Below are 19,383 nucleotides of genomic sequence, written 5' to 3'. Positions count from 1 at the left end.
ATTAGTGGGGATATCTTCAAATAGATCAAGTTGTCCAGAGCTCCATCCAATTTGAATGTTCCCAAGGATCAGGCATCCACCATCTCTCTGGACAGCCTGTTTCAGTGTTTCATCACACTCATAATAATAATAAAATTCCTCCTTATATCTAAATACATCCTTGAATTTAAAGCCATTACCCCTTGTCCTATCCCAAGAGGCTCTGCTATAAAAAGTCTGTCCTCATCTTTCTTGCAGGCTCCTATAATGTCACCTGGAGCCCTCTCTTTTCCAGGCTGAGCGACCCCAACTTGCTAATGCCTGGGCGTTTATGATCTCACAAAACTTGTCTAATTTTGCTGTCATCATTCTGAGCATGTCTTCATTTAGGTAGATTACACAGCCCTCCCAAAACACTGGTATATGAGTCGCATACCGGAGCATATTTCACTGTATGTTTTAGGAGAACTGCCCAGATTAAAATAAAAGCAGAGGTAGAGAGAACTTCTGTCTTGCTTCCAGCCCTTTTGTGTATACTCATATTATTGTAGATATCTATTTTACAGCTGAATTTTACAGCTGAAATGTTCTGCTAGTCATGTCTCAAACAGATGCTGGAAAACGAAAAACAATTTTTAAAATATGACTCAAAGCCTAGAAAGCACAGTAGCAACACCTAAACAAGATTAGCTAAGAGTATGTTCAGATATTGACTCAGACATGTCCTGGTAGAGATTTCTGACAGTAACCAATTCCAGCAGAGAAAAGCATCACAGAGGATTGTGTTGGGAAGTGTGTGACAGAAACCAAGGCATACAACAGTCACAGAAAAGAAAAAATTATCAAAATCTGTCATGAAGCACCCATCATTCCCCAGTATCTTCCTAAGCAGTATGCTACAGTTTAAATAGAATACATAAGCTTGATATAGAAATGGGGTGAGTAAGAGTCCTTGGTCCTATTTTAAGGTGAAGGTGATCAAGCTAATTAACTTCAGTAGGGTCAGAATTTAGTGAAGACAGGTTTTCTTGAATAAATAGGCCAAATATTCAAGAAAACCAAGAAGAACATTAACAAATTATTTATAATACACCTAAGTCTAGAATAAGATCTCTTTTATGCATTTAAAATATTTTTATATTTTTATGTTTGTAGACTGTTACACAGATGTACACCCTTACTACATGCTGCCAGCCTCTGGCACTTTGTGCCTTAGTTATCATCTGAAGAGGTCATTAAAAGCCATCAGTGAACTGTTTGCATTTTTTTCCAATTCTCTTTCAGCCAAGACAAAGTAGCTCTGTGACTCAGGGACTTCATGCATTAAGCAGTACATACAGAATACGTTGCCTGGAAGGGTTATGAGAATGATTTGGGGGTTATCACATTGCACGCTGGGGTATTTATGTTTGGCTGGTTTTCCTCTCTGAGGAAGCAACATAAAGCTAAAAGCAATACTTGTACAATCTTATCTGCTCTACACGAAATGTCCTTCAAACAGGTAGTGTTTCACATCACTCCCAACAGCTTTTTTATACATACTGCATGGTTGTCCTTCAAGTGTAAGATCGTATTATCATTTTAAGTCCTCCAGAAACAACTCACAAGATCTAAACTTATATGTATACCCACACATAGAGAAGCACACAGGGGTCGTCCTACCAAACAAGTCAGCAATTTTAAAATATTAAAAATATTATCTACTTCCAGACATATGAAGCAGCAATCCATTCTCATAAAATAGTAATGCTTCTTACTTTTTGATTACTGGCAGGCATCAGGAAGGTGAGTTAGCAAAGACATTTGGACACTTCTCTTCAAAGGCACAGTGATCCTGAGGGTTGAAACCAAATCCTTCCTACTGAGGTGCAATCTGAGGTTCCCTTATGTCATTAAAACACCACAGAATTAGGGAGAGAATATATTTTAAATCAAAAATTTCATAGGCACAGAAAAGTGACTCTGGAAGCTAAACAAGAATGTGTCAGTTAAAAATTGTATTTATTGCTGCAGCTGTTTAGTCTCTTCCTGACAAACATAGCTAAAAGGAATATTATACAACAAAATCCAACGGTTTGGCAGTAGATTGATTAACATTATTTATTGTACATGTCACGAAGGGCACTTACACTGCAGAAGCCCAGGTCCTATAGCATCACATTTTATCAGAAATGCTACACAACCATTTCCCTAAGCTGTATTTGCAGCAGTTACAGCTCTTTTATTTTTCTAATGCCAGCAATGACACTTATGTTTGTTTTCATGTAATACCTCTTAAGGACAGTCGGAGAGAAACCGATTACTCATGGGACAGAATTTGTTGTTTTGTTTGGGTTTTCAACAATTTTGCTGTGCATTTCAAAATCTTTCATTTCTTTAAGAAACAAACCCAATGTGATCGTTCCTTAGCCTTTTTTTCTGCAAGATTATTCATGTAAATTGAGAGAATGTTCACATGGCATAAAAAAGAACATTATAAGCCAGTTGCTATATTTTGAAGACAACTTACTTGTTTTCATTGACTATTCTGACTATACTTGTGACAAAATTTTTTGAGGAAAATATAATTACAATATTACAATTTTAATTAGCTTAAAAAAAAAAAAAACACCAAACAACAAAACAACACACCACCACAGAGGTCACCACAATTGCAATAAGACCTCAGACTGTTATGATTTGTTCTCCTCCAAAACAAAAGAGATGAAGATCAACAGGAGTATCAACAGAAAGTAAACATATTGCACAGACAGTCAAAATGCAGAAGCCAACTGCTGGCTTGAGACAGAGAATTCAACCTACTCCAGTTAACATAAATGGCACTTGTCAGTCAAATTCGGCTTCATCTGCTTTTGTCTCTCTGCTCTTCTGCTTTGCCACCTTCCATTTCCCTTCACCGCTTTGAGGAGTGGCTGCAGCAGAATTTTCCTTCCTAGGACGGTGCGAGGAAGGAGCCGCAGTTTGTCACCCCCGCGGGCTTGCGCCGGGGGGAGCCTCGCTGGAGGTGGTGGGGTTGGTGCGAGGGCTGCACGGGAGGGGTCTCCGGCAGCGCCACGTGGTAGAAGTTGGGCAAGCGGATGTCGTACCTAAAGCCCTGCCCCACGTGCACCCTGTCGTTCAGGGCATACAGTTTTTCAGCGATGTCGCTCCCAATCAGAATGGAGAACAGGCGGGAGATGAAGCGGTGTTTAGCGAAGAGCAGGTAGAGCTTCTTTCTCCTCCAGGCCACGTACCGACAATCTGTCTCTGCCGTAAGCGTTACCTAAGGAGAGAGAATTGAACAGCCAGGTGACAAGGTGGTGGTGCTGCTGCTGCTGCTGCCCTTGCTCAGAAGGCACCCCCCTCTCCCAGCAGAACCTGTCTACTGCAATTAGAGCCTTTTAACCGAGCCAGAGAGCTCTGGGAGGTTACTGTATGCAAAAGACAAATGAGAAAGGCGACTGGATATGGACTAAGTGATCACATCTAGTTACCTCAATGACAATATGCCTGTGCCCACATGGCATGCCTTGTTCAGTGCCACATGGATGCCCTGGTTCAGCCCTGCACTCCCTGCTCCACTCTTGGCAGCCTCAGCTGAAAAGGCAGGTCTAAAGAAAGCTCTCAACAAATGCCATTTGTCCTCGTGACAGCAGACATCAGATCCAACACAGACAGGAGCCAGCGTGTCAGGCAAGTGACAGCAGCGGGAGTGCTCACAGAGCGCAGAGGCAGCCGCAGCTGACACCGTGTCCCATGCTGTAACCCGTGCCAAGCTGTGTCCCAGGCACGTCTTCCCCTGGCTCATCTCCCATTGGGAAACCTCTTCAGCACCAGCTTCTTCCCACCCCGAGGAAGCCTGGCTTCTCAGGGCTGAATATCAGCACAGCCAAAGAATGCAAACAGAGCCTACCTCCCAGATTAGATTTAAGAAAACCCCTGTTTGTTGTAACAAGACACAAACAGCAAAACCAGTCCAACAGATAAAGAGGACTTCCCAAACTAATGGGATGCCACTTGTTTGCATAGTATCACAAACAAAACCTACAAGTGAATAAATTTCTTTCTAAATCAAGCAGTACTTGAACAGTTTCCTGTAGCACTAAAAAAAAAAAAAAAAAACAAACAAAAAAAACCCAACCAACCAACCAAACAAACAAAAAAAAACAACCTTTAACTTTTACCTGAAAAATTCCTTCTTCTGTGGGCCTCAGTGAATCCCATTCAGGAGAGTCCAGAAATTGAAGAGGAAAAATATAATGCAGAAACTCCCCATCAACTGTCACTCTGATCCTACCAAGATAAGATGTGTCAATTTGTTAGCACTACCAGCAATGCTATTTCTGTCTGAGGAATTTAAATATAACTCTGAAAGCATGAAAAAGCAATCAATGGCCAACATTATCCTAATTATATTTTTGAACCCAACTTGCTCAGGCCAGTTGAAGGAGAATACAAGACAATCATGCAACTGAAAGGGAAATCTTTCCAGGCCTTATTCAAATCACATTATTCTCTCTGTGGTAGGGCTGTGCAGTGATGCACAAGCTTTGCCGTTAAAAGGCCATCATGCACTGGGGAGGTGAAAGACCAATGCCGAGAACAGCATTATCTGCTTCTCCTGAAAACCATGGGATTTATTTCTAGTTTTGGCAAATACACATTTTAGAGAGAACAAAGTGGCAAAAACTGGGAGTGGGAAGCAGGAGTGCCCCATGGCAGCGGTCAGGTTGGCCTCTCTCCATGTTTAACAGGAATTAAATGGCCACAGGACTATGTCTGGAGCCAGAAGAACAGCCTGGTGTTATGGGATCTCTGTGTAAATGCTGTGGCCTTCTGAAGATGCCAAAGAAAAACTTAATTTCCTTGCTACTTTTTAAATAACATAAAAAATTTGAAGGCACACAAGCAGCCCTGTACCACATGGTGATGGGCAGCAGGAACTCTGGGTGATCACTAACTGGCTGGGCATGTAGAAGGATGGATACCTCTCCTGGAGAGCTCCCAAGAGTGCTGTGAACCAGGGTGTCACTACGGAAAATTGCCCACAATCCATATTATTCATTGCAGGTAGTCCTAAATCAAGTGAGTGTCAAGCTGCCTAGGTTCCATCTATCCATGCAGCAGGCTATCAAAAAACACCCATCAAGCATTCCATCAAGGACAGTCCATGTCCATCACCTCTGGGTGTCCAACCTACTCTTGTGGTGGTCTGGGACTGCATCCTGCTTTGCATACAGTACAAAAGCTCATGTTTCCCTCCAGGAAAGCATCAGCAAGGCTGCCAGAAGGTTCTCCTGGAAGCAGGGAGTACAGGCAGGTGGATTTACTGCCTCAGAATCTAACACAGGGCTACAGTATACAGAAACTGTAGACCCAGGTATGCAAGTCTTGATAAAGCTCAACTGCATCCTCTTGTAATGAAAGGGCACTTTTAAGTCTTCCCTGTTCCTTATCGATACCCTTCTCCCACCCCCTTGAAAGCAACTGAATACAATCTATATCAAAGTCAAGATCTCTATTAAACAGAGTTTATCTCAGTATATTCAGTTTTGTAACTAACATTTTGTCCCATTTCAGATGATACTAGTAAAGAAAAATAGGACAGATGCTATGCTCATCAGCTAGGCAGCAGATAGAAAGCAAGCCATAACCTGAACACTGAAAATCCACATTTATTCCCTTTATCTGCATAACCTGTTAAATTATATGATACAGCAGCCTGCAAAAGAATGACTTCAAATTTTTTCTTTATACTATTACAGATTCTGTGCTTAGTGGTTTTATGCTAGTACTATCCTAGACAAGTGTATTTAACCTATTAATATTTATATTACTTGCATTAATATTTAATCTGTTGTTCTGGAAAATAAACAAACAATACAAAAACCAGGCTTTATCCTTTTTTTCTTTCATTTTCAATAAGGAGAGGAAAATAAAGACATTTGCAGAAAACCTGAACAAAGCAACACCAACCTGCCTGACACAAGCAAGGACAGTTTGTCAATGGGTGTTTTGCCCTGCATGGCGTAACAATGCTCCTTCTCCAGGGTAATCACTTCTGCATCACAGCACAAGACGATCTTCCTGTACACAGTCAAGGAAATTCCCAGAGGCTGGAAGAGAGCACTGTAGAGTTCCTGGAATTCTCTGTCAAAGGCAACACTCCGGACTTGGTAGGTAACGTAAACGAACTGGACGAAGCATATAGCAAACAGTACAAAATTCCAGGAGAATATGTCAGCAGCACACACATCCAGCCAAGCCCAAACAGAAGAGCAGAGAAAGCCCAGTCCAAGCAAGCTGAAGACGTAGAGGAGACCAAAGAATCCACTTCCACCCATGAAGCCCACAACAAAGAAAATGCTGGCTAGGTGGTAGATAGATCCCTCTGCCTCCTGCTTCCAGGTCGTACATGTAGGATGTGCATATATCAAACTTTCCCAAAAACTTGCATTTTCTCCCATGGCTGGAGTAATTTTTTGATTCAGCTGAATCTTAAAAATTTTTATTTATGAGATGCAAATAGTTTTGGTTTTCCTTTGGTTTTCCATTCTTGCAAACTCTGCTCAATGGTCACATAACATCAGGGTTTCTTTTAGTAGTGAAGTTGCACTTAGGATTTCCAGCGTCTAAGCAGCTAACATTCTCAGCGCTGTTTCTCATCAGTTCATGCATTGTTTTGACTTTGGTCATGTCATCTGTAGCTTCATCTGATCTGGACAAGTGAAGAAGAGATTAATTACTTATAAAATGATTTTCATAAATTAAATTTTATCAAAGTTTTATTGCCTAAAACCACAGACTACATTACGATCCAATTACCTTTGAAGCTCTGTGATTCCAGGATCAAACTTTAATATTAATTCAGCTGAAGATCATGTTTTCTATATCTGTGATCTGAGTAGCAACCACTGAACTGCCACTGAATCCATGTAAAGCTGTGTGTTGCATTCACAACATCCTGTGACAAGCCTTTGTACAGCCTCACTGCTGACAAGGTAGTTGGATTTGCTGGTCCAGTCCCTGCTCCCTGAGAGGCTTTTTAAATGTCCTACCCAGCTCTTTAACAAGAAGAGACAGTGAACTCTTCTTCCTTGTTCACCTCCTCCATCTCTCTGGATTTCAGTCAAATCATTCTCATGAATGGGTTGAGCATTCTCTCAACTCTCTGCTCTCTGTTCCTGGGGACAATAAACTCCATCCCCAAACACCACAACAAGGGAAACCCAAGTGTCACAGAGGATGGTCTTTTCTACTCCAAGGGTAACAGGCAAAAAAAAACCCTGTCATATATAAGGAAGAATACAGAGCTTAAAGGCATCCTGATAGAGATTATGTTATTAGAACATGAAGTGAGTAGTCCTGCAAAATACAACTCAAGGGACATTTACAAAGCAATTTTATAACATTCAAAGTTCTACATCATAGAATGTCATGCCATGGATCACATAATTTTATTGTTCAACACTCTAAAATGTGAAACATGCTATTCATTTTCATATGGTGATGTATTCCTAAGAGTTTTCAAAGGAAAACAAAGAACCAAGAAGTATGAAAGAAACTCCAAAATAAATCTAAAAACAAAAAATCAAAACCAGCTTTCCATATCTGTCTTTTAAAATAAAAATACATACTTCAATGTGAGAATATACACAGTAGAAATTGCAAAGCCAGAATATATTAGTGGTATAATCAGTATTGAAACCTTCCAAAGCCTTACTGTCTGGTTCTTTTCCTGGTAGAACAGCATGGAAACTAAGAACTATCTTGTTATCAAAATTATTAGATTCTTTAGAATATCAAAGTAGTTTGGGTTTTTTTCCCCCTCACAAGAGCCACAGAAGTCAATACTTTAAAAGCACTGCTGTTGCATTGAAGCATCCAACATCATTCATCAGAGCTTTCAGTGGTGCTTCTTTTACAGCGACAGGTCTAAGAAATTAATAAAGAAAATTTGTATCGTATTTCCTAGCCACCACAGCATTACTTCTTTTAAGTTTATTCAAACCCCAACATTAATTCTATGACTGAGTAACACTGGTGCCAAATAAAGACATAAAATCCCACATAACTGAGCAGCAAAGCTCAGAAGAACAAGTTAGGAGGAGACTCTCACTCTCTGGGACTGGTGATAGGAAAGTCACTGGCCCATAAAAATACCACAGCTAAAGAGCACAGAATCTCTCCAAATTACAGTGCTCAAAGTCCTCCCACAGTGTAAGAACCAGCATTACAAGAATAAGGTAGTTTACAACGAAAACCTTTGCAGTTTGTTTCTTTATCCAAATACTCTCCTCTGGTACAGGATTCCCCTCAGATGTAGGATTTGTCCCTTGGAGACTGGGAGATGGAAGCTGCATCAGTTATAAAGAACTTACCTAGCTATGGTAACAGTCATGAGGAATTTTAGGTGGTGCTTCTGTGATCAGAGGGTAAGATTTTTGAATCAAAAGAAAATAAAACTGACACATGCAGTTTCCAGACCTTGTGAATCCAGTCAGTATTTCCATTACAGAGTCAGAAATCAGTGGCAGAAGTCTTTTGTTTGACTGATTGTTTGTTTAAAACAGAATCACTGATAATAGTGATTTTGGATTATTGTCAATACTTCTGCTCTGCTGACAACATTTTGCTCTAAGCAGTTTTACTGAAGACCCTAATTTCTAAATGAAAACAATAAAAATCGGTGTTTTTAAGGGAACCATGACTGAGGAGATACACTGGAAACTGTATGCATGCCACAAACAAAACCATGGTGGAGCAGTAATTTGCTTTACATTACCAACATCTTTTCATCATGTAATGCCACACATTGCAATAATTTGACACAACATAATAGTAATTTCACAGAATGTATGCACAATTTTTAATTCACTTACTGCTTTCTCAGTCTGCCCACACTACAGCTCACAGCATTTCTGTAAAACATCTATTATGACAAGATGGGCCAAATGATTTGGAAAGAACAGCATATCACTAGGACATGGATATAGGCTCATCATACACAAAAACAAAGTCCTGAGAAAACTGTTCTGCATTTGTTCATTTTCAGAATGGGACCTGTCTTCCAAAACCAGTGTGGAAAATTCCCACTTATTCCATTAGTTCTACACAATGAGAACTTTTACTGTGCTGCAGCATCTCCCAGACTGAAGAGGGACTCTCTCCTTCCAGGCAAGAGGAAGGACAAAGGAGGGAGGCCAGTGCTAGCCCAAAGCACAGCCTTACTAACACAACACTCTCCTGAGCTACACAAGGTGTGCAGGCAAAACCAAACCCTCTGGAAATACTGGCAAAACCCACTCCTAAATGGGACTGATTTCTCAGGGCTATGGCAAAGAGCAGGCATGCTTGCTACCAGTGAACTGCAGGTGGAAAGAGAGGATGCAGGTCTTCTCAAATAAGAAATTATTCTAATGTTTGGGAGCAAAAAATCGTTGGCAATTGTAAATAGAGCACAGGCAATAATAGTAAAAGGCCTAAGTATAGTAAAATTTCCAAATTTGAAGGGTATTTAATGCTAGATGAGGCCTTTCACATTTTTCTTTATAGTTCCTGCAAGTCCAAAATTTAAACTCTTGAAGGTTTCAGAACAGTCACTCTAATTAAGCCATTCATCTACTGCAAGTGAGGTTGTGGGGGAGAAAAATCCCCCAAACCAAAAAACCAAACAGGTGTGATTCCAACTGAGTCATCCTCCACAGCAGAAAACATTACCATTTGTAAAGCACCTGGAGGAGACATCATCCTGTCACTGAGGTGCTTTGGCCTTCTGCTTTGTTTGATGTCCTGCTTCAATTGCCCTGGCTGTGGTGAACAGCTATTGCTACAAGTTCATCTGATGGTGATGATCCAGCAGGCAGGAAAGTGCATTTAAAACACGTGCCTTGGCTGATAAAGCTGAAGAACTGTGCCTTCCCAAGCAAACATTGAGTACTTTCTACTCCACCCCCTGCCCATGGAGAAGGAGCACCGTGCACGGCACACTCCCTGCCAGGGACTGCCGTAATCAGAATGACACACATGGACATCTGTAGGGTGCCAAAACCCGAGCTTCATGCAAGATGAGTCCTCCCAGCTCGGGAAGATGTGCCCTGCCAACACAGCCTGAATTACCAACATGCTTCAGAGTGTCTTGCCCCACCATGCATCCCACCTTCTCCAGCAGGAGCAGATGAAGCGATGTGAAAAATCAGCGCACGCTAGAGATGTGAGCAATATACAGTGGCATGCACTCATTTAAAATAAACAGCAGTGCTGAGAAGACAAAGTTGCCATCAGAAAGTGTTGAAATCACAGAGTTTGCTGGAGTTTCAAAGCAGAAAATGGAGTATTTAATGTATATGCTACCAAAGAAATACCTGCTGGCAACTTAAAATGTCATATAAACAGTACACTGAACCAGTCAAAACAGAAAGAATTTGAATCATACAAATGCACATTACAACTTTCCCCCTCCTCAAATGGGTGTTTCCCCCCTACACTGCAGTGTTCGCACGAAGAATTACCTATTATGTACATTTTTAATTTGCTCCATGTACTTTACCCCATTTTTGTCACTGATGATTCAAATTCAACTCTGAGAAGCTCTGAGCGTTAGTTACTGTGTCTGGATCACAATAATTCCTGCAAAAAAAGAAACCCTAAAAGCCCAGAGGCCACCAGCAGTTCTCTCTTTGGTCTTTTTTAATTAAATCAAAAGTAAAGCTATTCAGAGTTTGAATAGTCCATTCTTTAGCTGCCTTACCCCAAGCACTCTGAAAGCACTTTCACATGGTACATGTGGACATATAGAGTTGTACATGCTAGTCATGTAACCAGCCTGGGTGAATTGTTTGCTACTGGTTTGGAAGCAAAAGGAAAGATTTTCCTTTATAGCATATGCACATCTTAGCACAAAATGAGATATGATGGATTTAGCACACTACAGTGTGTATGTTTACACATGAGCTAGGAGTCATAGCCTGGCTTGACACTCCAGCTACTCCAGGGGCAAGGCAGTCCCTCCAGCTGGGGGGGGGGGGTCCTCCTGGCCTAGACACCCCCCACTTCCAGAGGAATGAGCTCCAAGCATCCCCTCTAGGCTTACAAATTACATCTGGTCTAACATCATTTAGATTATAAAAAGAAATTGCTCTTTAATTTCACCAAGTAGTTTCACATGCAATGTAAAGGCATATGTCAGTTGAGATGCCCCTTCCTTCCATTGCCCCTACATCCCTGGAATCCCCTCTGTGGCCCCTTCTGACACCTATGGCTCCCAATCCCTGTTTATGCTGCATACTTTCCCCGAGCTACTTTCCTTCTGCAGAGGGGCTAGACAGCCCAGGGATCAAGAGAACCAAACTCTTAATTGCAATGCAGCATCTAACTCAGGACACAGAGGAGCTCTGCACCTACAGAGAGCTATGGCTACGTGCCTCCAGGCAAGTATGGGCAGGTAAACCAGCTATTTTCAGTGATCAGCTGTCCCCAGACCCACTTCAGGCTGAGAACATGCATGCAGCAATAAGGACAGTAACTAACAACACAAGCTACATTACCTTAAACTTCTTGAGACTATATCCTAGAGAAAGCTGTAATTACAATACTGGAAAACACAAGGTTTCCCCAACAAAAAGCAGCCTGCAGGAAGGTGGAACGAAGGTGAGTAAGAAAAGGACTATCCAATCTAAAAGACAATGGTATCAAGAAATCAGTCACTATCAAACTAGAAATATTCATATTTCAAAGACACACAAGCATACACAGCAAAGGTAATTAATTAGTAGAATGGCTTTAAAAATTTCCTTTGCCAGGAATTAAAGAAGTTAAGATGCTGCCTGGTCCCTAAAAGAAATCTGGGTACACTATTATTAAAAAAAAATATTTACTACGATTCTATTTTTTATGCTACAGGAAATCACATTAGATGATTGCAACAATGTCTCCTGGAGTTTTGTCTTGAGTTACTTGATATAAAAAAGTTGTATATACCGAGAAAGTTTTGGAGCTGGTCTTCCCAGAGAAATCCAGAAGCCTATCTCAGATACCAACTTAAGAACTACTTTAGACAACAGAAAACACTGAAGACACATATATCTCTGAAATTATTCCTCCTGTACACATTATAGATGAAATCTTCATCTGTGTGGAGCCAGCATCCCTTCCTGTGAATGTGTTCAAAGAAAGGGATGTGAATGCTTTACTGTGGAGCCTGTCTGCAACCCAAGCAACCAAGCCTCAGGATCCCACTCCCTGGGTGGGCAGAGTGAAGAGGGACTGCAGTGCAGTTCTGTGTCCCTTCTGCACAACAGCACAGCTGCAACAAGAAGGGCAGCAAGGGACCCACCCACACGAGTCAAAATGAGCCACTGGGAGCACGCTCGTGGGAAGAGAGAAGATGGATTAGCACTCCCTTGGGTTGAGGCAGGCATTCCGTGTCCCATTCATGTCTCATCGCTGCCTCACCCACTGGATCAGCGCTCTGAGCGGAGGCTGTCACATGGAAGGTGAAGTGCCTCAGGCCTTAGGAAGAGCAGTCAGAGCACACTTCCAATCCTTCCAGTACCCGCCTGGGCTGCAATTCCCAAACTGGACCCGCCACGCCGAGACCCTCCCTGTGACGTGCTACCTCCCCAGACAGTAATCCTTCTGGGAATGCTCAGAGCTGCAAAAGAGGCAGCTGGGGCACGTCCAGCCACCAGTGGTGCTTCACTGCCTTCAGGGCAGCTCTGAGACACGACCACCAGCCAAGCAGGACTTTCCAGGACCAAAGCCCTGCTCTCGTCAGGCAGAATTTAGGCTACCATGCTTAAGGTTGTTCAACCAAGCAGCCCCTTCAGCCAGCTGCTGCCCAGCCCTGGAGACACCCCAATGCCACCTCTACACTGAAGTCAACACTCCACACAAAGAACCCACCCAATTTCTAATCACTGTATGCAGTGCTTCTATTGAACCTTAAACCCGAGTTTAAGGCGCATTAGGAGCACTGCATAGAGTGAAGCTGGTATTATTTAATCTTGAATTATTTAAAGACCAGCTAACTATACACAACTTCCAGTACTCCAACAATTCCTCATTTATCACTGTAAAATATACAATGCAGCCCTCTGTGTTTGCAAAGCCAATGTTGAAGATGCTATTTTATCACCTAGACAGTGGCTGAAATGAAAAGAAAATACATATTTCTTTCAAATTGAATCAGAATTAATGAACCATAAGTAGATGTAATAGTCCCGCCAAATTAAGAAGTATAATTCTTTTGGTTTTTTTTTTTGCTCCTAGAAATGGAATGATAGACTTTTTTTAAGATCACCAGCACTTGAATAAATTTGAGCAAGGCTCTTAAATATTGAATGGCATTACCAAAAACAATTCAAGAGGTCTGTCTTCTTGTGTTTTAGAATAAAACTTGAAAGAAAATACAAGTTCAAGCTTCTCCCCAGTTCAACTTTTAAATTAATAGTGGAGAAAGCAGCCACAAGGCACGTTTCAAAAGTGCTTTAAAAGTGGGTTAATGAACTACAGCTGAACTCTGCAGAATTCTGCTTAATTGAGTTTGTATGGTGCAGTAGTGCCTTTCAATGGGAATGCAGTCCCATGAAACCAGCCATCTGACATGAACTTTATTTCCCAAAAAGGAGGCTTGGTGCACCATACCTGCAACTGGCTTACAGAGATGTGCCATGATCCAAGAGTCTAAACACATAAACCCAGGTTGTCTGTCATCATCTGGACACACTGACCAGAGCTCTTCTTTGCAAAGTAGGGGAACACACTAAAAGTGTGGATAAAATCTCCCCTCTAAAGAATCCAGACACTTAATAAAAAGATCAAACATAACTTCAGTTAACAACACTTTTTTTTTAATCCTTAATAAACTGTTCTCAACTTTTGTCATAAAAGCTTTAAGATATCTGTGAAGGCAAAGTTTGTGTCAGGAACCACAACTGACCACAGTTACAATTTTCTTCTGTTTCACTAGAGGACTTGCAGTGTACTTACTATTTTGCAGGCAAGGCATTTCTTTAAAACTTGACATTTTAAGCTACTTTATTATTTGGCACCACACAGAACTTTGTGGAAAGCCTGTACAGGACCAGTTCTGCAGAAGTGGAAACCATCCCTTGTTTTGCTGTGGTCAGTGAAGACATTTTAACTGTATGTGTACAATCATATTCCCATTAAACAACAAAGTTAGCAAGAAGCCCTAGCTCTGGAACCCAGGTTTCATCAATGACATCTCTGTAACGCTATCAGGTAGTCCGTGATTCAGTATTTAACTAGAGATCTACGACATAAAATATTTGTCCATAAAGTGACAGTCTAAAGACAGTCTAAAGACAAAGATTTACAGAACAGATTAAGAAAATGTGATAAAATATTAGAGTTTGGAAGAATGTGTTTGGCAAAAACGAATTGTAGTTTGGGGAAGGGAAGTGCTTTGTGTGGTTCGTTCTATCTTCGGAAAGGAGCAACTGCAAATGAGATTTCAGAGTTCATCTGCTCTTACCATTAGTTGATGGAGAGGGAGAAGAACCAAATAACGCCAGCCTACGAGGCAAACCTCCAGCCGGAGGAAGAAATCCCCGGATCCCGAGGTGGTTTTGTGACAGTGGAGTTAACTCCCCGAGCCAGCTCTTCTGTCAATGAGCGGCAGCACCCAGGCAGAATCATAAACTCCGCCGTCCTAAGGGACAAACCCTAACCTGAGACACACAGCGAAGGGTCCCACTTAGACAGAGCCCTGGCGAGGAGCAGCGCCGGGCACCGTGTCGCGCTCCTCTCTAGAGGGGACACGGCAGAGCTCTCCAACTTCCAGACAGGGCTGACTCGGGAGCTCCGGTTACCCCCGCCGGGCACGCAGGGAGGGAGGGCTTCCCTCCCGGGACAGTGACCCCTTGTAACCCTGCTCAGGACGCTGCCGAATCCTCGGGACGGGCAGCGCTCCCGGGACCGCCGCTCCCGCCGCCGCCGCCCCTGCCCCGGCGCGGGTGTCCCGGAGCGCGGCGCTGCCGGAGGCGTCCCCGGCCCCGCTCGCCCCCGGCCCCGGGCAGAGCGGGCGGCGCTCCGAGCGCTGCCTGGCTGGACAGCGCCGGCGGGGGGCGGGCGGAGGCAGCGCCGAGGCTTCTGCCCGCCCCGGCTCGGCCCTCGCCCTGCCCGCGCCCCTTACCTGCCCCGCGCCCCGGAAAGTTTCTGGGCCGCCCGGACAGGACGGACTCGGGCTGCCGCTCGTCGCCGCTGGCGGCCCCGCGTCCCGCGGCGGGCACGGAGCCGCGGCTGTGACTAAAATAGGCAGAGGAGCCGCGGGAGCTGCGGGCGGCGCCAGCGGGGCCGGCACCGAGCGGCCGCAGCGCGCAGGCGCCTCCGCCGGGCCCGGGGCTGCGGGCGCGGGGCAGCCCCGGGGGAGCCCCGGGGAGCCGGGCCGGGCCGGGCCGGGCTGGGCCGGGCCGGGGGAGCCGCGGCGGCGGGAGCCGCCGCCCGTCCCGCAGAGCCCCTCCTGCAGCGGCGGCCGCGCTCCCCCGGCCCAGCCCCGCTCCCCGGGGCTCCCGCGCCGCCGGTGGGCGCCGAAGCCGTCGGGGGAGGGGGTGACGGGGGAGGCCGGGGGACGGCAGAACCCTGAACTTGGGCACCCCAAAACCCGCTGCGGGCGCAGCCCAGGTGCCGGGCTGGACGGGCACGGAAAACCTGCTGCTCCTGGCACGGCTGTCTGGGGTTAAACTGCCTGCAGCTGCTGCTTTGGAATAAATGAAATTACAAATCTCTTCTCTTTCACCTACTCACCCCAGCAAGGTGTTTTTCAGAAGGGAGATGGACGCCTTCAGGGACGCCTTCATCACCAGGCTGGCGCACCATTCATACCCGGTTTTCAGTTCGTTTCGGAGGAAGCAAATGCCTCCCCAAGAGCACAGAGGTGTCGGTGCGTGGGCCTTTCAGTGTGCTACCTACGCACTTGTTCTGGTCACTACTTCGTGTCTCGCGGGGAGAGAGTTTATTGACGGGGGCGGAGGAGGAGGCAGATTTACAAGTTGTTAAGACAGAAAAACCCACAGCCTATTAAATGCGCGATTCCTGTTACTACAGAAGCTATTTGTCAGTAACTGGAGCATAAGCAGTAACATGTTCTAAGTAGCAAGAGTGGAGCAGCCTGTGTGTGTGCCGGTGGCCAGCTCTGAGGTCCCACGGCAGGCTGGCACGCTCGTCTCGTCGTGCAGCAGGGCGAAGCAGGGCAGGGCACTGGCGGCACCTTCTCCAGAAGTTAAAGGACAGAGCAACCTCTCCTGCTCTAGGTAAAGGGATCAACACTTCTGAGAACTTGCTTTCCCAAGGGGGTTCTTTATTTTCAAAGATTTTTTTAGCTCCATGTTTGCCAGGGAAGAAGATACATGCATTTTTGGAATAATTGATTCTCTTAAAACTTGAGAAAGCAAGGAACCAGAGCACTCTAAGCCATCCTGAGTTACATATATTCAAATCTTCGTTATCTGATAGCAATACTTATTTTTGTATTTATTATTTCTGAGGAAAAAAAGTATTTTTATATATCTATTAGAGTACATATTAAGGTTCTTGTAATTAATGAAGCATTTAAAAGGGTTTGCGGTGTAGCTCCAATACTTACCTTCCAGGCATGCTTTTTCATAACTAGTTTATGCTATTTCACAACTAGTTTAATTTTAGTAGTATAAGTTGAGAGACTTCTATACTGGCAAAACGGAAGCAATACTGATTCATTGTTTTCCCCCTTTTTGTTCTTTATACTTGGGTGGAGTTGAAAGCACTTACTCAGATTTATACCCAGTTGCATTAGGCATAAATTTGCTCATTATATTTACTCTTCACTGGAATGATAACAAAGGGATGGGGAAATACATAATAAAAAAAAGAAGCCTAAAGTGTTTTATTCAATCTGTGTATCTACTGAGATTACATTATTCCAATAAACCATCAATTAAATTATGTTCCCTCTAATCACCATAAAAGAAGCAAGGAAATACTGATGGCATATCTGTAAGGTACTTTTTGAGTTGTACTTAGTTAGGCCATCATAATCTTCCACAGATATATAGATCACCAAGGAACAAGAACCACTATCATATTTTTGATTTTAAATCAGTCAACTCCACATCAATATTATCTAGTGCTGTAAGACTGAGACTACAAATGATCTTCTCAATCTAGCCTTGGAAATCAAACCTGGATGAGAGACCCAAGGCAATAATAAGATGGCAAAGCTACCATGTGGTTCAAACAGACTAGCTCTGCCCAGTGTGCTTTGAACCAACCACTTGAGTCATCAGACTACACTGGTATTTTTTAAACTGCTGGTTGTACTTATATAAAAAGTCTATTTCTAAAAGGTCAGATAATCTAGTTAGTGTAAAGCCAAATTATAACCATTATTATTCTTTGCAGCAGTATGGCAAGATATAAAGGTCATACTTAGAGGTAGACTTACAAGGGAGCCTGTGGTAAAGACTCAGAAATCCAATATTGGACTCAAGAAGCTGTAGCAGACTTTGTAGCCCTGGATCAAGAGAGAGGCTCAGCTGTGGCAAATGCTCTGCACAGAGGGTGGGAAGGCAGCTGGCCAAGGGGCCTCAAGGGCCAGCTGGGAATGCATAGCAGAAAGAGCAAGATTAGTTCCAGTTGTGCTGGACAGGAACCTGAACACTTGAACAGGCATCTTTGGGCCAGTCCCACTGCTTAGCCATGAGACTGGGCATCGTGAGCTTCTGACTGTTTGTAAATAGCTCCCTCTTCTCACACCTGCTCTTGGATTTTTGGACCTGAGACACAGCAATACCTGGACATGATTCATCCTATGAGAAGCTCGGCAGCCCTATAAAACGTGCAGAAAGCCTTGCTGTTTGTTGGCTTCTCTGCTGCCCTGTCTCCAGATGCCTCTTGTGCTGTTGCTGCAGCCAAGGCAGGATTACCCAAGCAGGCATCCAAAAGTGCCCCCTTAGAGCTGGCGCCAGACCTTCCCTTGGGTGTGCTGGCAACTTCCCCTAGAGAGAGGGAAAAGAAAGTTCAGTCTATGATTTCACTGCCTAGAAAACAGGCCCATCTATTTCCTCAGCAAGTGCTTAAGGAGGGTCTGACTTACAGCATCAGATGGCTGCCTTCTGCATTATCTCTGAAGTAAAGTAATGGTGTTCCCTACATCATGCTGTCCTCCAAGAGGAGAAGTTATCAATAACTGTTTAATGGGAAGATTTTTTCTATTTTCTTAGACTTTTTAAATGTTTAATACATCTCTACTGCATTTTTCTTTCCCCGCATTGTCCTTGGTCAATAAAAATAGGTTATGAAGAATGGGGACATGGTAGCAGGTGGCATGATGAATTACCTCTTTAAGAAGCGATGTTCTTTTCCACTATGGATGTAATGTTCTTCTCAGGTAGTCGTAAGAGGGCTCTTCTGTAGGAGCTCTTAGTCGTTTTGGAAAGAGAATTAAACTCTCTGTGTACTTTGAAAAGGTTTTGGCAGACTTATGTATAGTTAAGTTCTAATGAAACTCCTCCCTTTATTTGTGAGTAATGAAGTAAATAGAATCAGGTTTGCATTTTTATAGTGAACTAGTTTTTCTGGCTAACACTTACAAGCAAGACATCATCAAGTTGTGCCATAACACAATGTAATACTGTCATTGCAATCATATCCAGCCTGCAGAACTGAAAAAAATTCAAACTGGAAACCTTTTCTGAAATGTTGTTCAACTAACAGCATTCCCTTCCAGGTAAAGATAAAAAAGTTTTAATTTACAGTTTAAATGTAGGGAAAAGGCACTTTTTTTTTTTTAACACATCAGTAAAATAAAATGCTAAATAGTACATTTAAGTTTTTATCTTTCCACGTGTAAAGGCTCTCAGATAATAGATTTGGAATTGAGTATCTCAGTACCTTCAGCTTAAGTGTGGAGTTAAGGTGGAGAGCCTTAGCTGCTCCTTCACCCAGTTTTCCATAAGGAAGAGTCTGGGGGACATAGCTCACTGTCCAAGTGGCCTCATGCCTTGAAGCAGCCTGACCTGAGATTTCTCCTTCTGGAAACTGGCTCTTCCCACCCTGATCTCATTTCAAACACTACCATCTGTAAGAGGTGGAAGAAGTATCCAATGTAGGATTTAGCTGTAACAATCCCAGTCAGTGGCTGCTGCTGGAGGAGGTGTTTAAATTCACTTAGTGAGTGCTTTGTTGTGTTTAGGTTTGTAAATGGCCTTTTCTGGTTTCTGTATGTGGCCAGAGTTACTCTGCTCAGGGCACTTTCCACAACCCTTGCTGGGCTGGACCACGGCAGAACCAGGGTTTAGCTCAGAGCCTTCTTCTCTTGCCCTCAAAAATTAGAGCCGTGCAAAAATTTCATCTGATGTCAAATGCAGGAACAAGAGAAGGCTCTAAGAATTCTCCGGGACAAAAAGAAGGGTGCAAAAACCAGGG

At 43.5% G+C, this 19,383-nt stretch overlaps 1 protein-coding gene across 4 annotated transcripts; it reads right to left on the bottom strand.

Moving 5' to 3' along the window:
- Positions 1-1,963: 1,963 nt before the first annotated feature.
- POPDC3 (popeye domain containing 3) lies at positions 1,964-16,803 on the bottom strand. 4 transcript variants are annotated; one of them, XM_053939004.1, is made up of 5 exons: positions 15,116-15,268; positions 14,456-14,632; positions 5,935-6,676; positions 4,143-4,251; positions 1,964-3,241 (listed from the first exon to the last, which is right to left on the bottom strand). In XM_053939004.1, exons 3-5 carry the CDS (start codon positions 6,423-6,425, stop codon positions 2,912-2,914), a joined length of 930 nt encoding a protein of 309 aa, XP_053794979.1. In that variant the 5' UTR covers positions 6,426-6,676; positions 14,456-14,632; positions 15,116-15,268; the 3' UTR covers positions 1,964-2,911. The 4 variants fall into 4 exon arrangements, with proteins under 4 accessions (XP_053794979.1, XP_053794981.1, XP_053794980.1 ...); XM_053939006.1 differs by lacking the exons at positions 14,456-14,632; positions 15,116-15,268 and adding an exon at positions 15,727-16,803; XM_053939005.1 differs by lacking the exon at positions 14,456-14,632.
- Positions 16,804-19,383: the final 2,580 nt, after the last annotated feature.

This window comes from Vidua chalybeata, chromosome 3, assembly GCF_026979565.1.
Source record: "Vidua chalybeata isolate OUT-0048 chromosome 3, bVidCha1 merged haplotype, whole genome shotgun sequence".
In the NCBI taxonomy this organism is placed as follows: Eukaryota; Metazoa; Chordata; class Aves; order Passeriformes; family Viduidae; genus Vidua; species Vidua chalybeata.
The sequence above is the reverse complement of the archived record's forward strand: the minus strand, read 5'-3'. Positions and strand labels throughout refer to the sequence as shown.

Excerpts from the sequence above, each read along its gene's own strand:
- POPDC3 (XM_053939006.1), bottom strand. The coding sequence starts at position 6,425 with ATGGGAGAAAATGCAAGTTTTTGGGAAAGTTTGATATATGCACATCCT. Across the intron at positions 4,252-5,934 it reads TCCTTGCTTGTGTCAGGCAG|GATCAGAGTGACAGTTGATG; the intron begins GTTGGTGTTGCT and ends TTATCTTGGTAG. Across the intron at positions 3,242-4,142 it reads CAGAAGAAGGAATTTTTCAG|GTAACGCTTACGGCAGAGAC; the intron begins GTAAAAGTTAAA and ends CTCTCTCCTTAG.